Here is a 22,299-nt window from a genome sequence, read left to right on the forward strand (position 1 = left end):
CCATTTTGCTACAACAAGTTGCAAAAATAGTGGAGACACTTCACCTTCTTGGGGCGTTATTAATTTCCCTATTATCTCTCACACTGCAGCCCCCTTCCCCCCTTATCAGTGTTGCTAGCGAGACAAAAAAATGTTGGGAAGTTAAGCAGTCAACATTGAAAGGGGGAGAGGGGAGAGGAAGTGGGAAAGGTTTAAATTCTAGATACGCCGAGTATTGGAAGTTAGAAAAGGTGTTTTTTAATGAAAGTGTCTCAACAATTTTGCAACTTGTTGTCTGAGTTGGTTGTCACTGTATTGGCGTACGGTCACTTTGTTTATTGGAACTTGAAGGCGTCTATCGTTTGCGTGTGTGTTTCCAAAAAAAAGGGTTTAATTCTCTGATCTGCTGTGAATGGAAAATGGCCAGCAATAAACTGGATTTTGGCGGGGTTTCGGTATGACGTAATATGAAGGCATTTCAGTGCTTTCTGTGAGTCAAGTCGAACATACACATAATTTGGTACACGAAAAGGTGTGATTTCCATCCTTTCGCTTTTTAAAGTACGCTAGAAATATCGTGGAACCGATTTCGAAATAATTTGCCTTAAACACCTATATATTTCGGTCCACACATGACATCTAAAGCACGCGCAACATGTACGAAATTAGCTGTTGTTTACGAATGAGATACAGACATAACCTCTCCTTTAACTGCGATCGCATGCCATTTAAAGGGAACATCCACTTTCCGAAAAATCAATTCTTAGCAAACATTGTTATACAAAGATACATTTTCATAGAAGTCCATTCGTAACATTACTTATTGCTTTCGGGCTAGTCTGCTGCCAGAGAAGGGATCGGTAACGCTTACTAGCAAGTCTTCTAAGTGACGTGTAGGGTACAGGCTAATTCCATGTTCTTTGGAATGACTGACTGAGCACAATGATCAAAAGAAAGCACCCGATTGTGTTAAATCCTTTACGAGATTTGTTTTACAATGAGATACAAAAGTGAACAAATTTGTACCGGCTACACATTATGACCTTTATATGAAACGGTCTACACAGTCTACCACAACTTTTCACTGAGAAAATAATATGATATCATATTTCTTGCTGTTGCGATGGTAGACCGTGCTTGGATGGTAGACCGTTGGTAAATGGAATAGACGATATGTACAGGATTTCTAACTGTGTGAGCTTTATTACGAATCACCTGGTAATGTATTGGATTGATTAGAAAAGAAAGTACTAGTTGAATTGTGCTGTTTCCTCGAAGATACGATTTTCAACTGTAACGCCACCATCCCGGTTGTCGTCAACAAGAAACACAATAAATGGTATTGTGTTACATAATACGAGCCATGTGTAACTTTCGGAGCATCAGATCTGCAGTGCAAAATACTTTGCTCGCCTTAGTATTTGGTACGGAGTCTTCTGTTAGCGATGATAAGTCCAAATATTTGAAAATCGATGCTACCGTATGTCAATAATTAATATCCTTTCGTGTTTGGTACAATGTGCTTTGCAATTCGCGTGCAAACTTCTGAAATGTTTCAGAGCTTATACGATATTTAATGATTGTTTCTTTAGTTCCTGCTTTTCTACGTTGAAACGTTTCCCTATGGGATTCAAATCCGGACTGGCAAAATTATTGCAATCAATCAGACAACAAGTTGCAAAAATAGTGGAGACACTTCACCTTCTTGGGGCGTTATTAATTTCCCTATTATTTCTCACACTGCAGCCCCCTTCCCCCCTTATCAGTGTTGCTAGCGAGACAAAAAAATGTTGGGAACTTAAGCAGTCAATATTGAAAGGGGGAGAGGGAAGAGGAAGTAGGAAAGGTTTAAATTCTAGATACGCCGAGTATTGGAAGTTAGAAAAGGTGTTTTTTAATGAAAGTGTCTCAACAATTTTGCAACTTGTTGTAGCTTGTAGTTATATGTACCTGTTGCGGATAGTATGGGATGCATTGCGAGTTTTGATTCTTTTGAGTCTTTGGTAGACCATACAGGTGGGCGAGTCTAGAACCTTTTTGAACAACAGAATCAGCAATATCTTTGGGAAGAATTCTTTTTACGGTGGCAGTTAATTCCTTCTCTTTCTCCAGTAGAGGATGAAAATGCTTTGGTGGTCTCCCTCTCATTTTAGGTCTTTCAGCGCTGACAGGTTTAAACTTGGTTTCGTCGTTAATTGATGACTCCTTCAGTAAGCGCACATAATGTGACTTGTCCATTAGAACCACTCCTGAACCTTTATCAACCTTAGTGATAATAATGTCGTTCCTCTTCTTTAATTGGCCAATTGCTCTTAGCATTGCTCTTGGTGGTGCTGGAGTCTTGCGTTCTGTGTAGTTTAGAGCTATAGATCGCAATGTCGTAGCCGCTAGTTCTCTGTAGTCTTCCCTCAAATCTGGTTCTAATTTCCAGAAGTCCTTTTCAAAGGCTGCTAGGATATCTTTAGATGATACTCGCTGTGGAAGAGCAAAGTCAAGACCACGACATAAAGCCAATTTCTGGAAAAAGGAAAGTCCATAGGAGGAAATGTTCTTGATATGTTGGTCGATGTCAGTGTTATTTTTGTAGAGAAGTCTTGAGATCTTTTTTATGTGGCCATCCATTACTTGTCGGTACTGTTCGTTGTGCAGAGTGACAATCGGATTATTACTTCATTATCAAAGTCATGTCGATGTGCGATATAAACAGTCACTTCTAAAAACAATGCTGAATCGTGCTTTTAAGCTCTCTTCGAGCTGGCAACTGTTCCATCTAGAATGTGAACGTCTCAAGAAGACTTTCTCTCGGCTTCATTACCCACTCCCACTCTTACAATCAGCAATCAATCATTTTGTTACTGCAAAAGTTTCAGGGGATGTAAGATCCAAACAGACCTGTGACGATAAGAAAGCACCTGTGAGAATAATATTACCATTTAAGGACCAGAGATCAGCGAATTCTGTGCGAAGACAACTTGAAGAATGAAGTCGCAAAATTGGAAAAGATATCCATCCCGTGTACACAAGCCGAAAGATCGGATCTAACATCGAGCCAAAAGAAAGCAAACCCCCTATTGTTAACCAACAATGCGTTGTTTACCATTTCAAGTGTGATCTGTGCGATGCGGATTATGTCGGCTACACATGCCGACACCTGTATCAACGCATTGAAGAACATAAGGGATCTGCCATCGGGAAACATGTCAGAGGTCAACATGGGAGGGACCCAAGGGACATATCTCGTAGTTTCAAGATCTTGCAAAAGTGCCACAGCAAATTTCACTGCTTAATTTATGAGATGCTTTTTATAAAGGAACTAAAGCCAACTATGAAAAAATAAAATCTTAAATAATAATATAGAATGTTTTGCAAATCTGAATATCCACAAAATTTATGTATGTTGTTTTCACATCGCAAATGTTGTTGCTGATGGAAGATTTTTTTTTATTCTCAATCGACACTTCCTAAAGCTTCCTTGTGCTCTTCCTTAAAACTGTGTATCAATATTTATTTACCTTTACATGAAGAGTTGTTTTGCATAAAGCAGGCAAACAATATCTAGTTAGCATTTTTGACCATTGAAATGGAATTTTCAGCCCAATGCTTCCGGCAGCAAGTCGTATATTTTGAGGTCTCCCATCACGATACTAACCCTGCCGGATAGGGCATAACTTCAGTGAACTTTGGTCGTGGAAGCTTGCTGATAAAAAGAAGTTGAGAGGGATTGCTGAATACCTGGTACACTAATCGTACTGTAAAAAGAGCTGCCACGGCAGTCGACAGGTCCATCCATAGTCAATGAACGAAAATTGTTAAAGGACAAACAGTATAATGAACTGCCACGGCGGTGCGCAATCCCGTAGTCGATGAATGAAAATTGTTCAAGGGCAAGACAATCTAGTGAAGAGTGTAGTTGAGGGAACCGCAAAATGAAAGCTAAAATTTTATGAGAGTGCTTAGGCCTAATCACTAAGACAAGCACTTACACTTTAGAAATATCGGCAAAATTTCCGCTTTTGTCAATTTCGCCAAAATCGTCAAGTGATGTCAATACCAATAGATGAATTAATTTGACGAAATTGGCAAAATGTCGCCAAAATTGCCGATTTTGTCAAATTTGCCAAAATCGCCAATGTTCACCTCAGTGGTGTGTAAATACCAATGGATGAACTAATTTGACGAAATTGCCAAAATATCGCCAAAATCGCCAATGTTCACTCAAGTGGTGTCAATACCAATGGATGAACTAATTTGACGAAATTGGCAAAAGATCGTCAAAATCGCCAATGTTCACCCAAGTGGTGTCAATACCAATGGATGAACTAATTTGACGAAGAAATTGGCAAAATATCGGCAAAATTGGCGATTTTGTGAAACTTGCCAAAATCGCCAATGTACACGCAAGTGGTGTGTAAATACTAATGGATGATTTTAATCTTTTAAAATTAGAACAAATAATAAAAATTTTTGAGTACAAAAACATTCTATTAGAAAATTGTAAAATTGTGATACAAAGTGTAAATTCCAAATGGTTCATCTTGATTATATTTATCAAAAGATACAATAGCAAGAAAATATTTTATTATGTCAATAAAAAATAGCAAGATCTACTGTTACAGCTAATGCTAACTTAAAACCTGAAAATTGGACAAAAACACAAATTCAAGACGGGTTTAACAAATCAAGAAAGTTACCAAAAAAGCAAGCATTAAAATTACATGAAGATGCAAATGTTGAAATAAATCACTATGGAAATTATTGTACTTAGATGATGTCAATAAATTTGCAAATTATCTAAATCTAGAAATAAACGTAATTGATGCTGAATAATTCAACGAAATAATTTATACTGTCAATAAAGGTTTTGGAGATAAAATTTATTTATGCAAAACAAGGAATCATTTTGATGTTATTAAATTGATGACAGCTTTTTATAATACATCTTATTATTGTCATGAATGTAAAAAAACTTATACTAAAAGAGACAAGCATAAATGTCCTTCTAAATGTCTGTCTTGTTTTACTTTTATTAAAGAAAAAAATGTGAAGGAAATGAAATTATTTGTAATAAATAAAACAAAAATTTTTTTGGCAAACAATGTTTTGAAAATTATCTACAAAATAGATCAAAAAATAAAAAAAACGACAATGTTTGTGCCTCAGTTACAAAATGTTTAAAATGTCAAAGAATAATTACAGGTAAATTTGTAAACACACACAAATGTGGCTTTAAAGCTTGTGCAAATTGCGGGAAGTATGTTGATAAAGATCACAAATGTTATTTGAAAAAAATAAAAGTTAAAGGTGGTAACTGTACAATTAACAAAAATAATTCATGTAAACTTAACAAATCAATGAAAAAGAAAGATTGGTGTTTTTCATGTAAATCACATACAGAAAAATATCTTTTTTTACGACTTTGAATGTAATCAAAATACTGGAACTCATGAAATTAACTTAGCTTTAGCACAAGATTATGTCGGTAATGAATACATTTATAATAACATTGAAGACTTCTGTAAAAACGTGATAAATGATAAATTTAAAGGATATACATTTATCACACATAATAGCAAAGAGTACGATGCTCAGTTTATTTTAAAGTGGTTGGTAGGCCAATCAATTAAACCATATTGTATATACAGTGGAGCTAGAATCATGTTTATGGAAATACCAAAATTAAGAATTCGTTTCATAGATAGTTTAAACTTCCTTCAGAAGCCGTTGAAATCTTTCCCAAAAACATTTGGTTTAAATGAAATCAAAAAAGGACAATCAAATGAAAGCTGATGAACGAGAAAATTTTCTCAAGTGGTATGAAGAATGTGTGAATAATGCTTATGTTTTTTATTTCAATAAAGAGCTGATGGAGTATTTCAGATCTGATGTAGATATACTCAGAAAATTGATAACAAAATTCAGAAAACCGATAACAAAATTCAGAGAAGATTTCATAAACTTGGAAAATATCGATCCATTGAAATACATAACAATAGCTAGTGTTTGTATGGCGATTTTTTGTGCAAATTATAGCCTAAAAAAACAATTTCTATTGTACCTGAGTATGTCAAAACAGACAATTTCAGTAAAACGTCTATTATGTGGTTAGACTACATTTCATATGCAAATTGACAAACACATACAGCATGCTTTAAATGGCAGTGAAAAAAAAATTGACAATAAATAATCAAATATACAAAGTACATGTATATGGTTATTGTGACAAAAATAATATTGTCGACAAATTCTATGGGTGTTTTTGGCATGGGTGCAAAACATGCTAGCGATCAAATATCATAAACAACAAAAATCAAAAAGACATGGGAACATTAAATGAAAAAACTATTGAAAACGCGAAATAATAGTCTTCTGGATTTAAACATGTGTCAATATACGAATGCCAACTGAAAAATAACAAAGATTTCCAAAAATTTGTCAAAAATTTTAACAAAGAAATAGTTCACCCTCTAAATTCAAGAGATGCTTTTTATGGCGGCCGCACAAATGCAACCAAACTTTTATACAAATTCAAAGAAAATGAGTGTGGTTATTATAAGAAATATCCAATACTGTAGGTCAACCGACAAAGATATTCAATCCTGTAAAATGTAATAAAGCATGGTATGGCTTAATTAAATGTAAAGTTTTGGCGCCAAAAAAGTTACATCATCCGGTATTGCTTCAATGGATAAAAGTAGAAAATTATGAAAAATTGATCTTCACATTATGTAAAACATCTGCTGAAACAAAAAAGCAAAATAATTGTACTCGTAATGATAATGAAAGATCTTTTATAGGAACTTCGACAACAGATGAAGTAAACAAAGCTATTTGTAAAGGTTATAAAATACTAAAGGTATACAAAGTATGGCATTTTTATAAAACAAGTGATGATTTATTTAAAGGTTATATTCGAAGGTTCATGAAAATTAAATTAGAATCAAATAAGTATGAATTTAAAACAAAGGATCAAGAAAAATTTTCAAAAGTAAAATAAAAAAGAGTATAGATATTGACATTGTCAAATTCGAATACACAGTGTTGGTTTAAGAAGTATATCTAAAATATGCTTAAACAGCTTCTGGGGTAAATTCGGTCAAAGATCAAATATGAATCAAAGAAAGTATGTCACTGAACCTACCGAGTTTTCAATTCATTAACGAACATATGGTTCAAATGACATACAATTTCAAAGATTATTTTATTTACAATTCAAAGAACACCAACATTTACATAGCGTGTTTTACAAGAAGTCATGCAAGATTAATGCTATACGACAAACTTGACTATTTACAAGAGAAGGTGTTATACTGTACTTTGATACCGATTCGATAATTTACAACGATGATGGAACAAAAAATATCAAAACAGGTGATATGTTAGGTGAATTAACTGACGAATTATCAGGTAAAGCAATCACTCAATTCGTTTCAAATAGACCAAAATCTTATAGTTTTAATCCACAAAAATCAGCTACACTGTATTAGAGGTTTTACATTAAATGGAAATAATCTTTTGAGTCACAATATTTTGAGTAAAATCGTGAAGAAACAAATAAGAGAAATAACAATAGTAAATGAAAATAAAATCACTCGAGAGAACAAAGAAATAGTTAACAAATATTGTGTGAAAAAGTATTCAAATTCGGGTACGACAAAAAAGTTATCAAATAAAGCAATGAAGACTGTATGGATATTAAACCAATGTCATGACAAACTTTACTCATAAAGTTTACTCACAAAGCATAATTCTGTTTTGTGATACAGCAATAGGCACAAATTATTTGAAGTATTTATTGTATAAATATATAGCATTAAAGTTTTTCAGTATTTATCATTTTTTTTTACAAATTTTAGAAACAAATATCGTGCAAAATCTTAAAAAATATTATTGAACTCCAGTAAACAAATTTAGGATATAAAAAAATTATATCGTAACGATCCAATTTGATTTCAGCAGCTGACCCCAAATTTTTGTTCATTCGTATTAATTCAAACATCATTTTTTGGTGACAAATTAATGTTTCTTTATATTATTTCAGCAGCTGAATATCAAGTAAATTATTAACTTCAGTAAACAAATTTTAGAAACAAATTAGAATAAAAATTTTGTCAAAAAAATTTAATTTAGTCGTTATGATCCATCATGATTTTTGAAAAATTGTTTCCCAAATTTGAGTGCCCTGTGGTACGTACGTTACTACTGGTTTCGTGTATGTGAACAACATATCTAGAGACAATCATGTCTTTCATTGATCTTGCCATCCTCCTCCTCCTCCTCCTCCTTTTCTTCTTCTTCTTAAGTGGTGGCTTTTAATATGCTTAAGTGAATGTAACTCGGAGGTCATTCTCGCTTAATCGAAATGGCATAGCTTGGTTCCTCTACCAGCATAATTAGGAAAGGCAGGAAATCTGTCAACTATGTCCGTACGTTACAATCATCATATTGATGATGATGATGGTGATAGCTTGTGTTGTATACATGTAGGTCATAACTATCCTCTGTTTCCCGTAAATCCTTAGAAGATTTACTTGCCACCTTATTTTTGACTGAAAAGGTTTGCTTCACCTGATAGAATTATCGGTATCTGACAAACATTGATGTTATGACCATTATACAAGTATCAAATCCCCTCTTTGCAAAGAACTGCCCTTCTGTACGCTGTATGTCAGTTTGTCTACTACATTTACTGTTGCTACAAACTGCCTACTGTTATTGAACCAAAAGTACTTTGTTCTTATTCTGTAGCACTCTGGCATGGAGAACCATTAGAATTTACCATAAATTTTATTTTTCTGTAGTGAATATGGTGAAACGTGGCACCAGGCTGGTTGCTTTGAAAACAAACAGAATGTGTTTGATGACTTTCAGCATGCTGCAATCCATCTTACAAAGCAAAAGTACACGTCAGCACAAAAGTAAGTGAACTTTGATTTTTTTTAAATTTGTACATTTCGTTAACTTGAAATGCACTCTACTCCTTTTTTCAAGTGACCAGGCAAGAAGTTCAAGCAAAACTTGATCCCATTCATCTGTTGCAAGGACCAGGAAGTTAAATCAACTTGATATGATTTACCTGGATTACTTTGTGGTGGAGTAACTGAAAGACACCCGGTTATTGAGTTGCCAATGTTGCTTTCAATAATTCAGTTACTGGCTGCAGTTTTGATGTTTTCTTCATTTGATAGGATAACCATATGTGGTGGATCTAATGGTGGCCTTTTGGTGGGGGCTTGCATCAATCAAAGACCAGACCTGTTTGGTTGCGCCATATCTCAAGTGCCGTAAGTTAAATTGTCATTCACCATCTTTCCATAATGTCTCCATTTTTGATTCTTCAGTGTCTGATTGATATAGCCATGGCCTAAAGGAGTCCCATATCGTCACAGGCACCTGGTGACTGCTAATTTAAAGAAGATACCATTGCTTGAAATAAATTTGACTTTGAAGAAGAATGAAGGCAAACGCAGAAGCGATTTGACCTTTTTTTTTTTGGAGAAAACATATATAAATGAAGGAAATGATATTCCGTATGAAATGAATCTTATATTCAACTGCAGATATGAAATCAAGTGAAGGTAGGATCCTCACAGTTATTAACACAAGTTTAACAATTGTGTAGAGAAGCCTGAAAATTTCAGGACCTCAACGGGATTTGAAGCTGTGACCTCGTGATGCCGGTATGAAGCTCTAACCAACTGAGCTACGAAGCCACTGATTTTGGGAGCTGGTCATTTGTGGTTAAAATGTTCCCGTGACAAATGAGTAGATAAACGAAATGATTTCAGTGTCGTCATAGCTCACTTGGTTAGAGCTTCCCACTGGCATCACAGGGTCACAGGTTCAAACCCTGTTGAAGTCCTGAATTTTCAGGCTTCTGTACATTATTGCTAAAATTGCGTTCATAATTGCGAGGATCATAGCTTCACTTGATTTCATATCTGCAGTTCAATGTGTGATTCATGTAATATATAATTTCATTTGATGATTCAATCATTAGAGGAAAATTTGAATCCACCAAATGACCACCTCGCAACTTCATCGGCTTCATGGGTTAGTTGCTTAGAGTACATGTATATGACCGGCATCACCAAAGGTCACACATTCAAATCCCATGGAAGTCCTGATTTTTTTTCAGGCCTTTCTATGCAGTTGCTAAAATTGAACACTTGCGAGGATCATAGCTTCACTTTTAAACATAATAGACTGCATTTTCTATGGCCTTTCTAGCATAATAAACCCATGTGGCATTATGGGAGAAAAAAGCTTCTCCGAGGCAAGTGATTTACAAGCTTTTCAAGTGACACAAGTAACAATCAATGTTACCTGATTTTCAAGTGATACAAGTAACACTAAATGTTGTTATAAAACAATTAGGATAGTACACACGCTCTCATTGGTCAATAGCTGTGTTTAGATGAGAGTATGTAAACACGGCAGGGACATCACACAAATGTTTAGTCTAAAGGATTTTATTTTGGATTTCTGTGCGGGCTTTGGTGCTCGCTACATTGGTGAAACTAACAGGCATTTTTACATGTGTGAATGATCACCTTTCTCAGGATAAGAATTACATTTTCAAACATCTTAGTTTTTCTAAGAATTGCCGGACAATTGCGATTTCTCATGATCATGTTTCAAAACTATCAATATTTTCTCCATACAACATTATTGATAATGCTACCCCTTTCTATCAAGTTAAAATCATGGAGGACTGAGCAGTAAAAACACTTCTAAACTTTAACCATTATGTCAGTTGTGTTTTCCATGATATTGTTGGTTAATTTGGATTTGTCTTAGCTTGTAATGAAGATTTAATCTATAAAGAATAATTATATCGGTAGTTATATTTACAGATCATCTCGTAAAAATCTGACTGTTATACTCACTATGGCTGATGATGATCTTTGAAACATCGAAACATGTTCCTTAAATTGAAAAGTGTGGTTGCATTTTCAAGGGGAGTGATCCCAAGGGAAACAATAAGGGGCTTTGGAAAGGGTAATAATGGTAATTGACAACCACAAACTTAATCAGTTGAAACAGCAATAATATATCTCCTTAACACTGTTTCAATATCCAGAAAGGTCTTGGAAACAACTTTACTATAAGCTCAAGGACCAACTGATACATGATATGTGCCATCAAGCTAATTTGTCAAAAGCTAACTACGGTTTGATTGACAGGTCAATCACATATTGTTACATCCTCCCTGTTTTGAAAGTGTCTCTCTTCAGTTAAGAGGCCCTTAAAAAAAAAGAACATCATCCCAAATCATCTAAAAAGTCAAGTCTAGTTATTTGCCAATGGTCAAACAGTAAGAAATAGATAAAGTTCTGTACAACATTTTTCCTGTCTTTGGTCGACAGCATCACAGCTTATTACTGTACATAATGTTTCAAAAGTAAGCTGGGGGTCGTCTGATGTGCTGTGGTCGTGTGGGAATCTTGGGGGTGTCTAGGGCTGGTGTGGGGCTGTTGATGTGTCCAGGATATTGTGCTGCAAGTTCAGAGCTTTCAAGGGCCGTATTATCTTGGACATCAACATGGATGTCAGGAGTCTCTTTGGTCTTCTTTAGATGAAAACAGTTTCTTTTGTAGCTTTCTCCATGAGGTGTTTGGACTTGGTATGATCTTTGGACGCGTTCTGTTGGCCACCCGCACAGGATAACTTTAAGGGTGCACAATGATGGAGTGAGCTTGGTGGCTTCTTGTATCTTGCGCAGTCTTGATGAAGACACTGGAAGAAAAACAGCTGCGTTGATGTGTTTAAACTCTTTGCCAGACAGGTCGGCTGTGGTTGGCAGTTGCGCCCGTGACAAAGTATCCAGTATCCAGATGAAGATTTTTCCTCTTTTGTGATGGATATCGATATTATATTTCTGTAACCTCATCATCATTTCCTTTAGTCTCCTGGGTGTGCAAACCAGAGGCTTCTTAAGAATGGATTCAAGATTTATGGTTGCTCTGGATCTTTAGTTTGCACCCAGACGTGTTGTGATTGAACTTCTCCAGTGCAAATACGATTGTAAGCATCTCTTTCTCAATTAGAGGGTATTTTTGCGTGGTTTCAGAGAGCGCTCTGCTCGCATATGCAATCGGTTTGCCCTCTTTCATGAGAGCTGCCCAAAGGCCTTTCTTGCTTATGTCACACTGAATTTCTAACTCAGCCCTTGGGGTCATAGTAGTGAATAACACGTGCAGAAGTCTCAAGTCACTTGCTTTGTTGAAATGCAATTTCTTGTTCCTCTGTCCAGTGGAACCTGTCGTGTCAGACGAACTTTGCTAGGTAATTTACAAAGCCCTTTAGTCACGGTATGCCTCCCACATCCTCTGGTCTCAGCATCTCATGCACAGCCTTCACATTCTCCCCTTGATTGGTAAAGATATGTCCCATAAATGAAACTTCCTTGATTCATAGCTTGAACTTGTTCTGGTCGAGTGCTCTTGCGCTGCTTCTGTGTCTCTCTAAGAAGGCTTCTAGTTTTCTGTGGTAGTGTATTAGAGCTTCTCCTTCGCTATCACCTACCTCATATACTAACACGTTGTCGGCAATGTTAAGGATAACATCCAGTCCTTCAAGCACTTGAACAACTCACTTCTGAAAAATCTCACTAGATGCTGACAAGCCAAGCAGGAGTCTGTGCCACTTGTACCTGCTAAATGGGGAGGCAAATGTCCTAAGTAGACTGGATTCATCATCAAGCACACAGTGCCAATAACCAGGGGTGAGGTCCACAGTTCAAAAAAACTTAGCTTGCGCAGGTTCTGGCATCAGGTCATCAAGTACTGGGAACTGGTATGTCTCTCTCTTCAAAGCCAGATCCTATTGACAGCGCACCAGACTTCTTCAAAATGTGAATGATCTCATTTTCAGCGATAAAGTGGAATAAAGTACATCAGTAAAACTCTTTTTTGACGTTGAACTGACAATTTTTTTTAATTGCTTCTAATTTTAGCGTGATTCCTATTTGCTGGCTATTTACAGTTGGAATGGGTTTTTTCCTTTTCCATTCGCTCGCTGAGGGTAAAGAAAAGGAACTTTATTTAAGTGTCTAGTTTAAGTTTCTAGGTCTTAAGTGTCTACAGCTGTAGGTGTGCTTGTTTTCTTTTAAAACTCATGCAGTTCACGAAAAATTCATTGCAAAGCTGGTGAATTCCAAAGTAAATTTGACTTGAAAAACCGATATCGTACTCATCGCTTCGTGATTCTTGTGATATCGGTTTTTAGCATAAAATGTACCATTGAATTCACCAGTTAGACAATGGTTTTTTCTATAGAAGAAGGCAAAGAAGATGATTTAATTATTGAAGCAGCAACTGGAAATATCAAAACGCGGACAATTATTTTACTAACCCTACAGGCAGTAAGAATAAATAACCAGGGAGCTCCGCTTTTAGGCTTGGCTATTTATTACGTCATACGTGGGACCAAACTAATTTATTAAATGCTAACGACAATATAACCTCAACTAAACAAAAGCCAAAACAATATCACCAAAAAAGTTGCGTGTGTCATTGTGTTCGCAGCATCCTTTTTGTAACTTTCAAATGTCTGCGAGTGTGCATGCAATAATCATGCATCACACAAGAGTCACACAATGTCTTCTCAACTGACAAGGAACACGTTGTATGCAGCCATAAGGGGGATTTCTGTTTTCAAGAATCCATGTCAAACTTAAACTTTTCCCACTTTGCCAGCAGCTGCTCTTTCTTTGCTCTCTCCTCTTGGTGACCTTGGTAGCAAAAGGTTGCAAGTATCTTCATTTCCTTGCTTCCATGCTCTTTAAAAGCACGAGAGCTTGGTACAGGTATATGTAGGATCAAGGGACTAAAGATTTAAGAGGCACTGACATTGGGGACATGAGCATCAAATCTGCATTGAATATTCTCCTTCCTGGTTGTGATGTGGTTTTGAAGAAGACAAAGCAATTGGTTTTATTAAACAGGGGTCAAATTTAACTCACAGGTTGAAAGGGGCCCCTTAAGATACTTTAGGGCTACCACTGGAGACGTCGTATCTTCAATCTCAGTCAATTTATGAATGGTATAATGATTTGATAGAAGGCTGAATTTGGAAAAAAGTCCTTGACCTTGCTGAAAATTCTTGCTCAAAGGGGAAAAGACTTCCTTGAGAAATTTTCTAAATTACCTTGACTCGAGCTGTTAGAAATATAGCATTTCAGCCAAACCTATTAATATTGTTGGGGACGTCAACCTAAATCTCTTGAAACTTGAAACCAGTAGGCTTGCCATTGGATTTTTACTCTCTCTTCAAAGCTATGCTTAAGTGTGGAGCCTCAATTGGCAAAAGTATTCAATTTATTATTGAATCAGGCATTTATCCTAGCAAATAAAAATACTGAACTATAAAAACTGTTGATAAAAATATTTAATATATTTACACATGCTAAAAAATGCTAAAAACTTTGTTAAAGAAGGACGCCTTTTCGACATTGGCCAAACGTCATCATCAAGTCAAGGTTGTTTGAAAATTACTATCGATAAATACTAAACAAACAATAGATGATAACAAGGTATGGTAAAGGAGAGGAATAATGAAAATTAAACAAAAAGTTTAGCATGTGTGGAGTCTGTCTGAATATTTAAATTGGGCCTCAGACTCTTAATAAAGAGGATTTCGTAGACTAAGCAATCAAATTTGCCCTGGTATTCTCTTAAGACTTTGAATTCGTTTTCTTCCAAAATATTTTTCCAACCATTAGTGATTTTAACAGAGTTTGATTTGACGTGATACCACAAAAAAAGCTGAAGGCGCGGATGTATCTTAAACATACGATACGCAAAGCGCAAACAAAACTTTCTCGACTGCTCTCATTACTTTCCGACAAAAAGAAATCACAAGTTATTTTTAGCGTATTCTGTGCACATGACGTAATGTGCACTGTCAATATTTTACCTGTCTTCAGAGGAATTAGCTTCCAAAAAATGCTGGCCAATTGCGTAATTTTTGTGTTAAGGAATGCATTGGTGAAGGTGTCGGGCTGTACATGTATACCCAAAATTTTCTGCATCACACAGACCACATTTAAAATAGGAAACAACACATTGCTGATTCACAAATGATGGCTTTATTCCTTTGGGTTTAAGATCTTGCCCCAAGTTTTTTTGCTCACTAAAAGCAGTTGTACTGTAGCACCCATCTTATGACTAAAGTTTTTAGTATTTTTCAGCATGTATAAATATATTTTATCACTTTTTGCATAGCTTGCGTATCCACCAGTGTAGTCCTAACCACAGCTTTATATGTTAAACCTGGATTGAAACTAGCGAAAAATGCAGGGGAAAAAAATTTCCAAACCATTTTCCACTTGAACACAAAAAGCGCCTGTGAAGAGCTTTAGTTGACGTAGTATGGTCCTGTAGCCGCGTCGGGCCACAGAAATTGCGCGAAAAATGTTCAGCAGTTAATCAGGCTTGAGCCCACAAACCAACTGAAACCAATGCTTGGTCAGCAGTCAACTTAAAAAAAAGCAGCTGACCTTGATGAGCTCTAAACTTGAGCCCTTGATATGTTCACGTGATACTGGTCAGCGAATGCCTTGTTTTGACAGGTGTCAATTGACAATAACATTGATGTCCATCATCAAAGATGTACGCTGTAAACTAGCTCAAGTGTCAGGTGGAGTGTGGCCTTGATATGGTCAGGTGATACTGGTCACATTGGCATACATAGAGGGTAAGTAATGTCGCGATTGACTGATAGGACAAACATACGTGTCCTATTTACATAGCATTTTTGCAGTGGGCTCGGACATCAGCATACTAAGGGCGCCGATGGCAGCCGCTATCAGTCCATTTATGAGCCCACTGAACCCTCCCAACCCATGATGAGTGATGATGTAAGTGATGAAGATAGACCACAACACCGGGAACCACGTCCCCTACTCTTTTTGAATAGTGTGTGGGTTCTTTAACGTCCCACAGAGTTATATGTGAACAAGGTTTGTGAGACGGGACCTCCGGTTTATTGTCCTTATCCGAGGAGACTTGAAAGTCTAATCATTTGCAGATGTCATTACAAAGACAGCACTTTCTCCTCAGTTATTTAAAGACCCTGAGTGTTGGTCCGGCCGGCCGGAGGTCCGGAGGGGTGGATGGACGTACGGTTGTATGGTCACCAAAACCAAATTTTCTCGCACAGGTGGGTTACCATATTTTCTTACCCATGGTACTCCGCATGCGCACGCCTTGGGTGCGCGGAGCTCCACTATTATTAACAACTGGTTTCTATCATACCTTAAGGAAGGTCGCAGGGTGTCTGAAAAAGAAGGGTTCCCCAGGGGTGCATTTTAGGGTCACAGTCTTTTAAAGTTCGATGATATTCATCAATGATAAGGTCAATAATGTGCTGATGACACTATTCTACTACTTGCCCTCAAGAGATGTGACTGTTTGTTAGGTAATAAGTTGACTTTAAATATCGAAAAATCAAATTGTGATATTTCACTACAGGGTGCAGCCAAATTTAATCTTAAAATATTTCATCATGAACACAATGTGTTTAAACATCGTGAACGCAAAAAAAAAATTGTTAAGCACCCTGGGGTGTTAATTGACAACAATCTTTCTTGTTGACTACATTTCTCTATAAATAAGCACAACAGTCTGCATTATTTCGTGTCTAAGACATTTTCTCCAAACTAATTCTCGGTTTTCACGTGACGTCACGACCGCCATGTTGGTGCCCTAAACAAAGAAAAGGCGGCCATGTTGGTGCCCCGACCAAATCCTCTGGGAATTTAACTCTATTATTATGCAAATGCTTCCTTTTGTTTTCGTTGAAAAACATGGCTGTTGATCACGTGAGTGAAAACCAGCAATAGCGGAAGCTATGTGCGTACCGCTTTATGAAGAAAATATGGTAACCCATCGATGTGAGAAATGTTGGTTTTAGCTATGACATCATCATACGACCATCTGTCCGTACCTTTGTACGCCCACCTCTCCATGTATCCCACATCGCATGACCATATCGTGGGTTCAAGTTTGGAGCTCATCGAGGCAGCCATGCTCCAGCTGGTGTTATGTCAATGTTATGGTCAATTGACACCTGTCCTAACACAGTATCCATGTGACCATATCATGGGTTCAAGTTTAGGGCTAATCGAGGTCAGCTGATCATGTACTGGTTTTCGATTGGATCAGGTTTTCCATTGGATCACAGGCTCAAGCCAGGTTAGTTTTCTGCAATCGGGACGAGGTTAAAATTTTCTCGCCCTTTCAAGCAAAGCTCTTAACAGTCAAGCTTATCTTGTCCAGGTGAAAAACAGTTTGGAAAATATTTTGTTCCTGAATTTTTTGCCAGTTTCAATCCAGTTTTGACATATATAGCTGTGGTCAGGACCACACTGGTGGCTACGCAGTTATTCAAGTCAAGCATCGGAAGGATATAAATGTAAAGCTAAATGTCTATTTTTAACTTGACACGTTTAGAGATGCTTTTTGCTCTGTAGTGCAATGATTTTTGGCGTATCCTTAGAGGATTTTTAATTTTGAATCTGATAAGGTTGCATGATGCCTGGACAACCTGTGACAGAAGAGCAGAAACAAAAGAAGAGAGAACGAGAATGACAAAAAAGTATACCAGTAATAGCTCAAACTTGGTGGAAGAAGTTACTCCACAAATTCTTTTCTTGGACACTAAACCGTTTGCTATTTTTAAGAATGCGTTTTTTCACTTAGATGAATACTTTTAAAAAGTGGTTTAATCATTTTTTCCTTGTGAAACAAATTTTTATTCTTAGCTGGAATTAAATAACAATCATCTGTACTCTTTTTGGACTTAAGAAGTATGTGATTTGTTGTTTGTTTTGCTCTGCGTTGCTCTGTTTGCCTAAGTGTTTTTCAATGTGCCTTGACAGTGACAACAAAATTTTGCCCTTTTGTTATACATAGATACGTAATCACAGTTCTTGTAAACTTCAGGAGAAATATCACTAGGTTGTGTTTTAAGAAGTTTGTTGGCTAGTTCTAAAACAGGGAATGGGGAATTGGAGAATGGAATCTCTAACAGGGAGAATCTCTAAAAGGGGGGAATCTCTAAAATGGGGAATCTCCAAAAGGGAAAATCTCTAAAATGGGGAATCTCTAAAATGGTGGAATCTCTAAAATGGGGAATCTCAAAAGTGGGGAAGTATTAAAGGGGGAAACCTCTAAAACAGGAATCTCCAAGACCGGGAAAAGTAAGAGAGATCTGATTGGTTAATTTTAATGACAAGCATCCATTTTAACAGTGTAATTGTTGAACCACTCGTACAAGTCGCACAGAAATGCCGGCTATTAAAATATCAACGAAGCACTGTTTCTATCATAAAGCTGCGGATGAAACATACATACAGTATTGTGCAAAAGTAATGAGAGCGAAATGCGCGAATTTCGTTCTTTGTCCCTGCGAACTTTCGACGAAATTTCGCTCGAAAATTCGAGCGCCGTTTTGCGATGGTTCCGGCGTCATTTCGCTAAAACAAAGAGAAAATTTGCCGCATTTTCGAGACCATTGCGAAAATTCTCAACCAAAAGCGTAAGTTCGCTTGTTGTACGCGAAATTTCGTAGCGTGGTTTGCAAAGATCGATTACATCGATCGGCCATTTAGGTTTGTAAACAACTGCGGTCACTTCAGCGATTAATATTTTGGAGATAGTTAAGAAGTGTGTCAGCTTCACTTCTCTAAAATATTCGCCCTTTGTAATGTGTTTTTATTCATCTTTATTTCATCTTTCTCAATTTGATTCCTTTGGTCGTGAGAACAATCTGTTGTTAACAACGCAAAGCCTGTAACTAACGAGCCGGCGAGTGTTATCTTGTAGCATCACAACAGTCAAAATCGTTCCCAGGTCTATCACACCGGAAGTGTTTATTGCCATGAAGAAAGAAGTTAAATTTTAGAAAAAATAGTTTTATCAAGGGAATTGATACACCTTCATGTATTGTTATACGTATCAAAAGCTTGCTTACTTTTTAGCAGGCGCTGGCCAGTCACCCCAGTGAAAAACAACATTAATGGTCCCATTTCCATTCGATGCGATAGAAAATTAAAACATTGCTTAAACACCTTATGTGCTCGCAGCTTTTTTGTTATTATTTTTTAGACTAAGAACAAAGCACTGTTTCTATCATAAGGCTGTGGATGAATCATACATACAGTATGAAGGAAACATACAATATAAAGGTTGTAAAGCTGGAATGGAAGCTGGTTTTAAAGTCAGAAAACTTTGCTCATTGCATTTTGAAAAAACGTACAACGCCAGAGGAGTAGAGAAGCAAGTCCCATTACAGTCGAGCAATAGGAGAAGCGAAAGAATCATCTTATTTTCGACATTTGGTTGCACTGTGTGATATCAGCCATGAGCGGAATTTGATAACGCACTGTAATAATTTCTAATTTTCAAAGGCCCTATAATTTTGCACAACACGAAAAGATTTCAGAACCTTGTAAATCTAACAAACAATGAGGATATCTGCAAGAATTCACACTCTTGAGAGCAACGGTCGCCATTCAAAAAGTTGGACGCTGATTATCAATCATGAATGATATACCAGCAAGGAAAAATGTGGTATTAGTGTAGATATGAACTTGAACGCAACTGGATCAGTCCAACTCTGTCAAGTAATAGTAAAAAGTCACTGTTCTCCAGAGGCCCTCTGATAATCATGGGAAATTTAAAGCACAACATCAGCGGAGTGTAAAAGAACTCTTCAAGTTGCTTAATTTTTGGGTGTCCACCCAAACTCCAGAAATAGCCTGTTGAGGTGCTTCACCCCAAAATGGTCAAAAAAATCTTCTGGCAAGTGGAGATGACCCGGCATGAAATGTGGAATTGCGCTGTTACGCATACAAGAAGAAGGTGGAAATGAAATGCTGTGGCTGGGCAGATGATGTAAGCTGACCTGTAGCACTGTGACGAAACTGACGGATGTTACGGTCGCTTGAGGGGACTGAAGTGAGTGCAGGCCTCGTAAGTATTCCAGACGTTTGACCACTTTATCTGACATCTCTGGCGGTATTTTGTTGAACCTTCTAGCCATTCTTGAGAAGACATTGGATTTTGCACTTAGCATCGCCTCCGCCATCATGTAAAGCCACTTTGACACAAAAAAGAATCATACGATAGGACCATATATCAGCTCGTTTGAAGTCATCCAATGTAGCCCCCGTTGCCAACATACTGTCACTAACAAGGATCTCGGGTGCCATGAATGGAATTGTCCCTCTCTTGATGTTCCCAGTTCTTGTTTGGTACAAAGTTTTTGTCTGGATGAGTTTGGAGCGGCTCTTGCCAAAATTTGTCAGTTTGCAAATGACTGGCTCCTTGCTCCAAGAAATTGCAAGCTTATCTGTTTCTTTATCATCGTAATAATGGTGGTTGCTGACCAGAATGTTTGCTGGTTTCAAATCCCTATGAGCAATTTGTTTATCGTGAAGATAATATAAACCACAAATCACATCACTGGCAATTTTTCCATGAACTTGGCTCCAATTCACTGGCAATCGTTTTGATCAAGGCAGCTAAGGACGTTTTTCAAGGAGCTAACTTTTCCCTTACCACCAAAGGTCTCGAGATCAAAGCACACATATTCGAGCATCATCGCCATTGGATCCGCACATAACAAAGAAAACATTGTTACTGTGCCATAAGTCCTTTAAAATCTTGGCCTCCTTGATGAAAATGAAAAGCACCGGGCTACCATGCGGGAGGGTGTAAGTTTGACTCCAGCTGGACCAACACTCAAGGTCTTAATATAACTGAGGAGAAAGTGCTGCCTTTGTAATGACATCCGCAAATGGTGAGACTTTCAAGTGTTCTCAAATAAGGACTATAAACCATATGCCCGTCTCACAAATCTCTTTGATGTTCATAAGTTCCCTGTGGGACGTTAAAGAACCCACACACTATTCAAGAAGAGTAGGGGATGAAGTTCCCGGTGTTGTGGCTGTCCTTCGTGAATGTATGGGTGGGTGGGCAGAGCAGGTCCACATCAGCTGTATAGCTGCCAATACTTCAACCTGCTCAAACAAAGAAATAACAAACAAACAAACAAACATTCTCATTACTATTGAAATTAGTTGTGCAATACTGTCGCATGAATGGCTCTTTTTGTATCCGTCCGAGAAAAGTAAATACCATCATGTTTTCCCACAATTTCTATTTGCAGACAGCCAATTAAATTATTTGTTGCCCTACCTCATAAGATGCCTGTGGATGGTGGGTGTAAAAATCGACTATGTTGTAAAAGGGGTTGCTGTTATTCATCGTGGTGAAGTACAACAATAATAAAGTATTCTCGTTTGTGTCAGGATGTGGTCACTTGTGATGTAGATCGCAATGTTTCGACTGCATACTGCTAGTCTTCAGCAGGCGATGAGGTCGACTCGTTGCGCATCACCTTTTAAGCAGGATGCTTCGCTGTGATTGGTTGGTTTTCAGCAGCTGTGATTGGTGCATTTCGATCATCGCTGTTTCTGTGTTGTTCATTTGGCGGTCCACTGTCTTACGGTTCTGCTGTTGTTGTGTTTCTTGATCGTGGGCATCCATGCTTCCGGAATTTCTATTCCACCATCCCTGTTGATGTTGTTAGGGTGAACTCTTGTCAATCGCCTCTTTGACCCTGCGTGTGTACCAATGAGGATCACGATCAATAAACTTGACTTCGTTCCAAAGCCGGCTGTGGCAGATGTTGTTAGCGTGTTCTGAAATGGCAGAGGTCTGGGTACAGCAAAGTCGGATGTTTCGCTCATGTTCTTTGATTCTATCTTGCATAGGTCTTCCAGTCTCTCCGATGTAGACTTTACTGCATTGACAGGAAACCCTTTAAACAATGCCATCTTATTTAGTCGACAGTGTCTTTCCGTCTTACTAGATGTGATCTTAATGTAGACTATGTTTATTTCAACTATGTTTAACACAGCAAAAAGGGGAGCGGTGTTCATTGCAAAGAATTATAAATTGCTAATTTCCGCTTGTTAAAGATTCCGTATTTTAGTAATTCCCCTTTTAGAGATTCCCTGTTCCTCGTTCACATTCGCTATTTTCCCCATTCCCTGTTTTAGAACTAGCCGAAGTTTGTTTACTTTAAAGCACTGTAGGTAATTTGTTGGAGATCTTGTTTGAAGCTTGTTATTTCTTGGTTGCCGTATTTTACCGATTTTTGTTCCAAGACAAACTGGTGTGTTTCAGTGAAATACATCAAAGTGTGAATGATCTTGTTCTCAGAGACAGTCGAATAAAGTACATTGATAAAACTCTCTTCTGACTTTGAACTGAGAAAGTTTCCTAACGGGAAGAAAAAGGTCAGTGCAAA

General features: G+C 37.3%; 1 protein-coding gene across 1 annotated transcript in view; it reads left to right on the forward strand.

Annotated features, from left to right (window-relative positions):
* The window catches only part of LOC138003708 (prolyl endopeptidase-like), a 205,340-nt gene that overhangs the window by 139,654 nt on the left and 43,387 nt on the right, over positions 1 to 22,299 (forward strand). Inside the window, exons 15-16 of the mRNA XM_068849914.1 lie at positions 8,778 to 8,894; positions 9,165 to 9,260. Of these exons, the coding sequence (XP_068706015.1) occupies positions 8,778 to 8,894; positions 9,165 to 9,260 (213 nt within the window). The remainder of the gene's footprint in view (positions 1 to 8,777; positions 8,895 to 9,164; positions 9,261 to 22,299) is intronic.

This window comes from Montipora foliosa, chromosome 5 (genome assembly GCF_036669935.1).
Source record: "Montipora foliosa isolate CH-2021 chromosome 5, ASM3666993v2, whole genome shotgun sequence".
NCBI lineage: Eukaryota > Metazoa > Cnidaria > Anthozoa > Scleractinia > Acroporidae > Montipora > Montipora foliosa.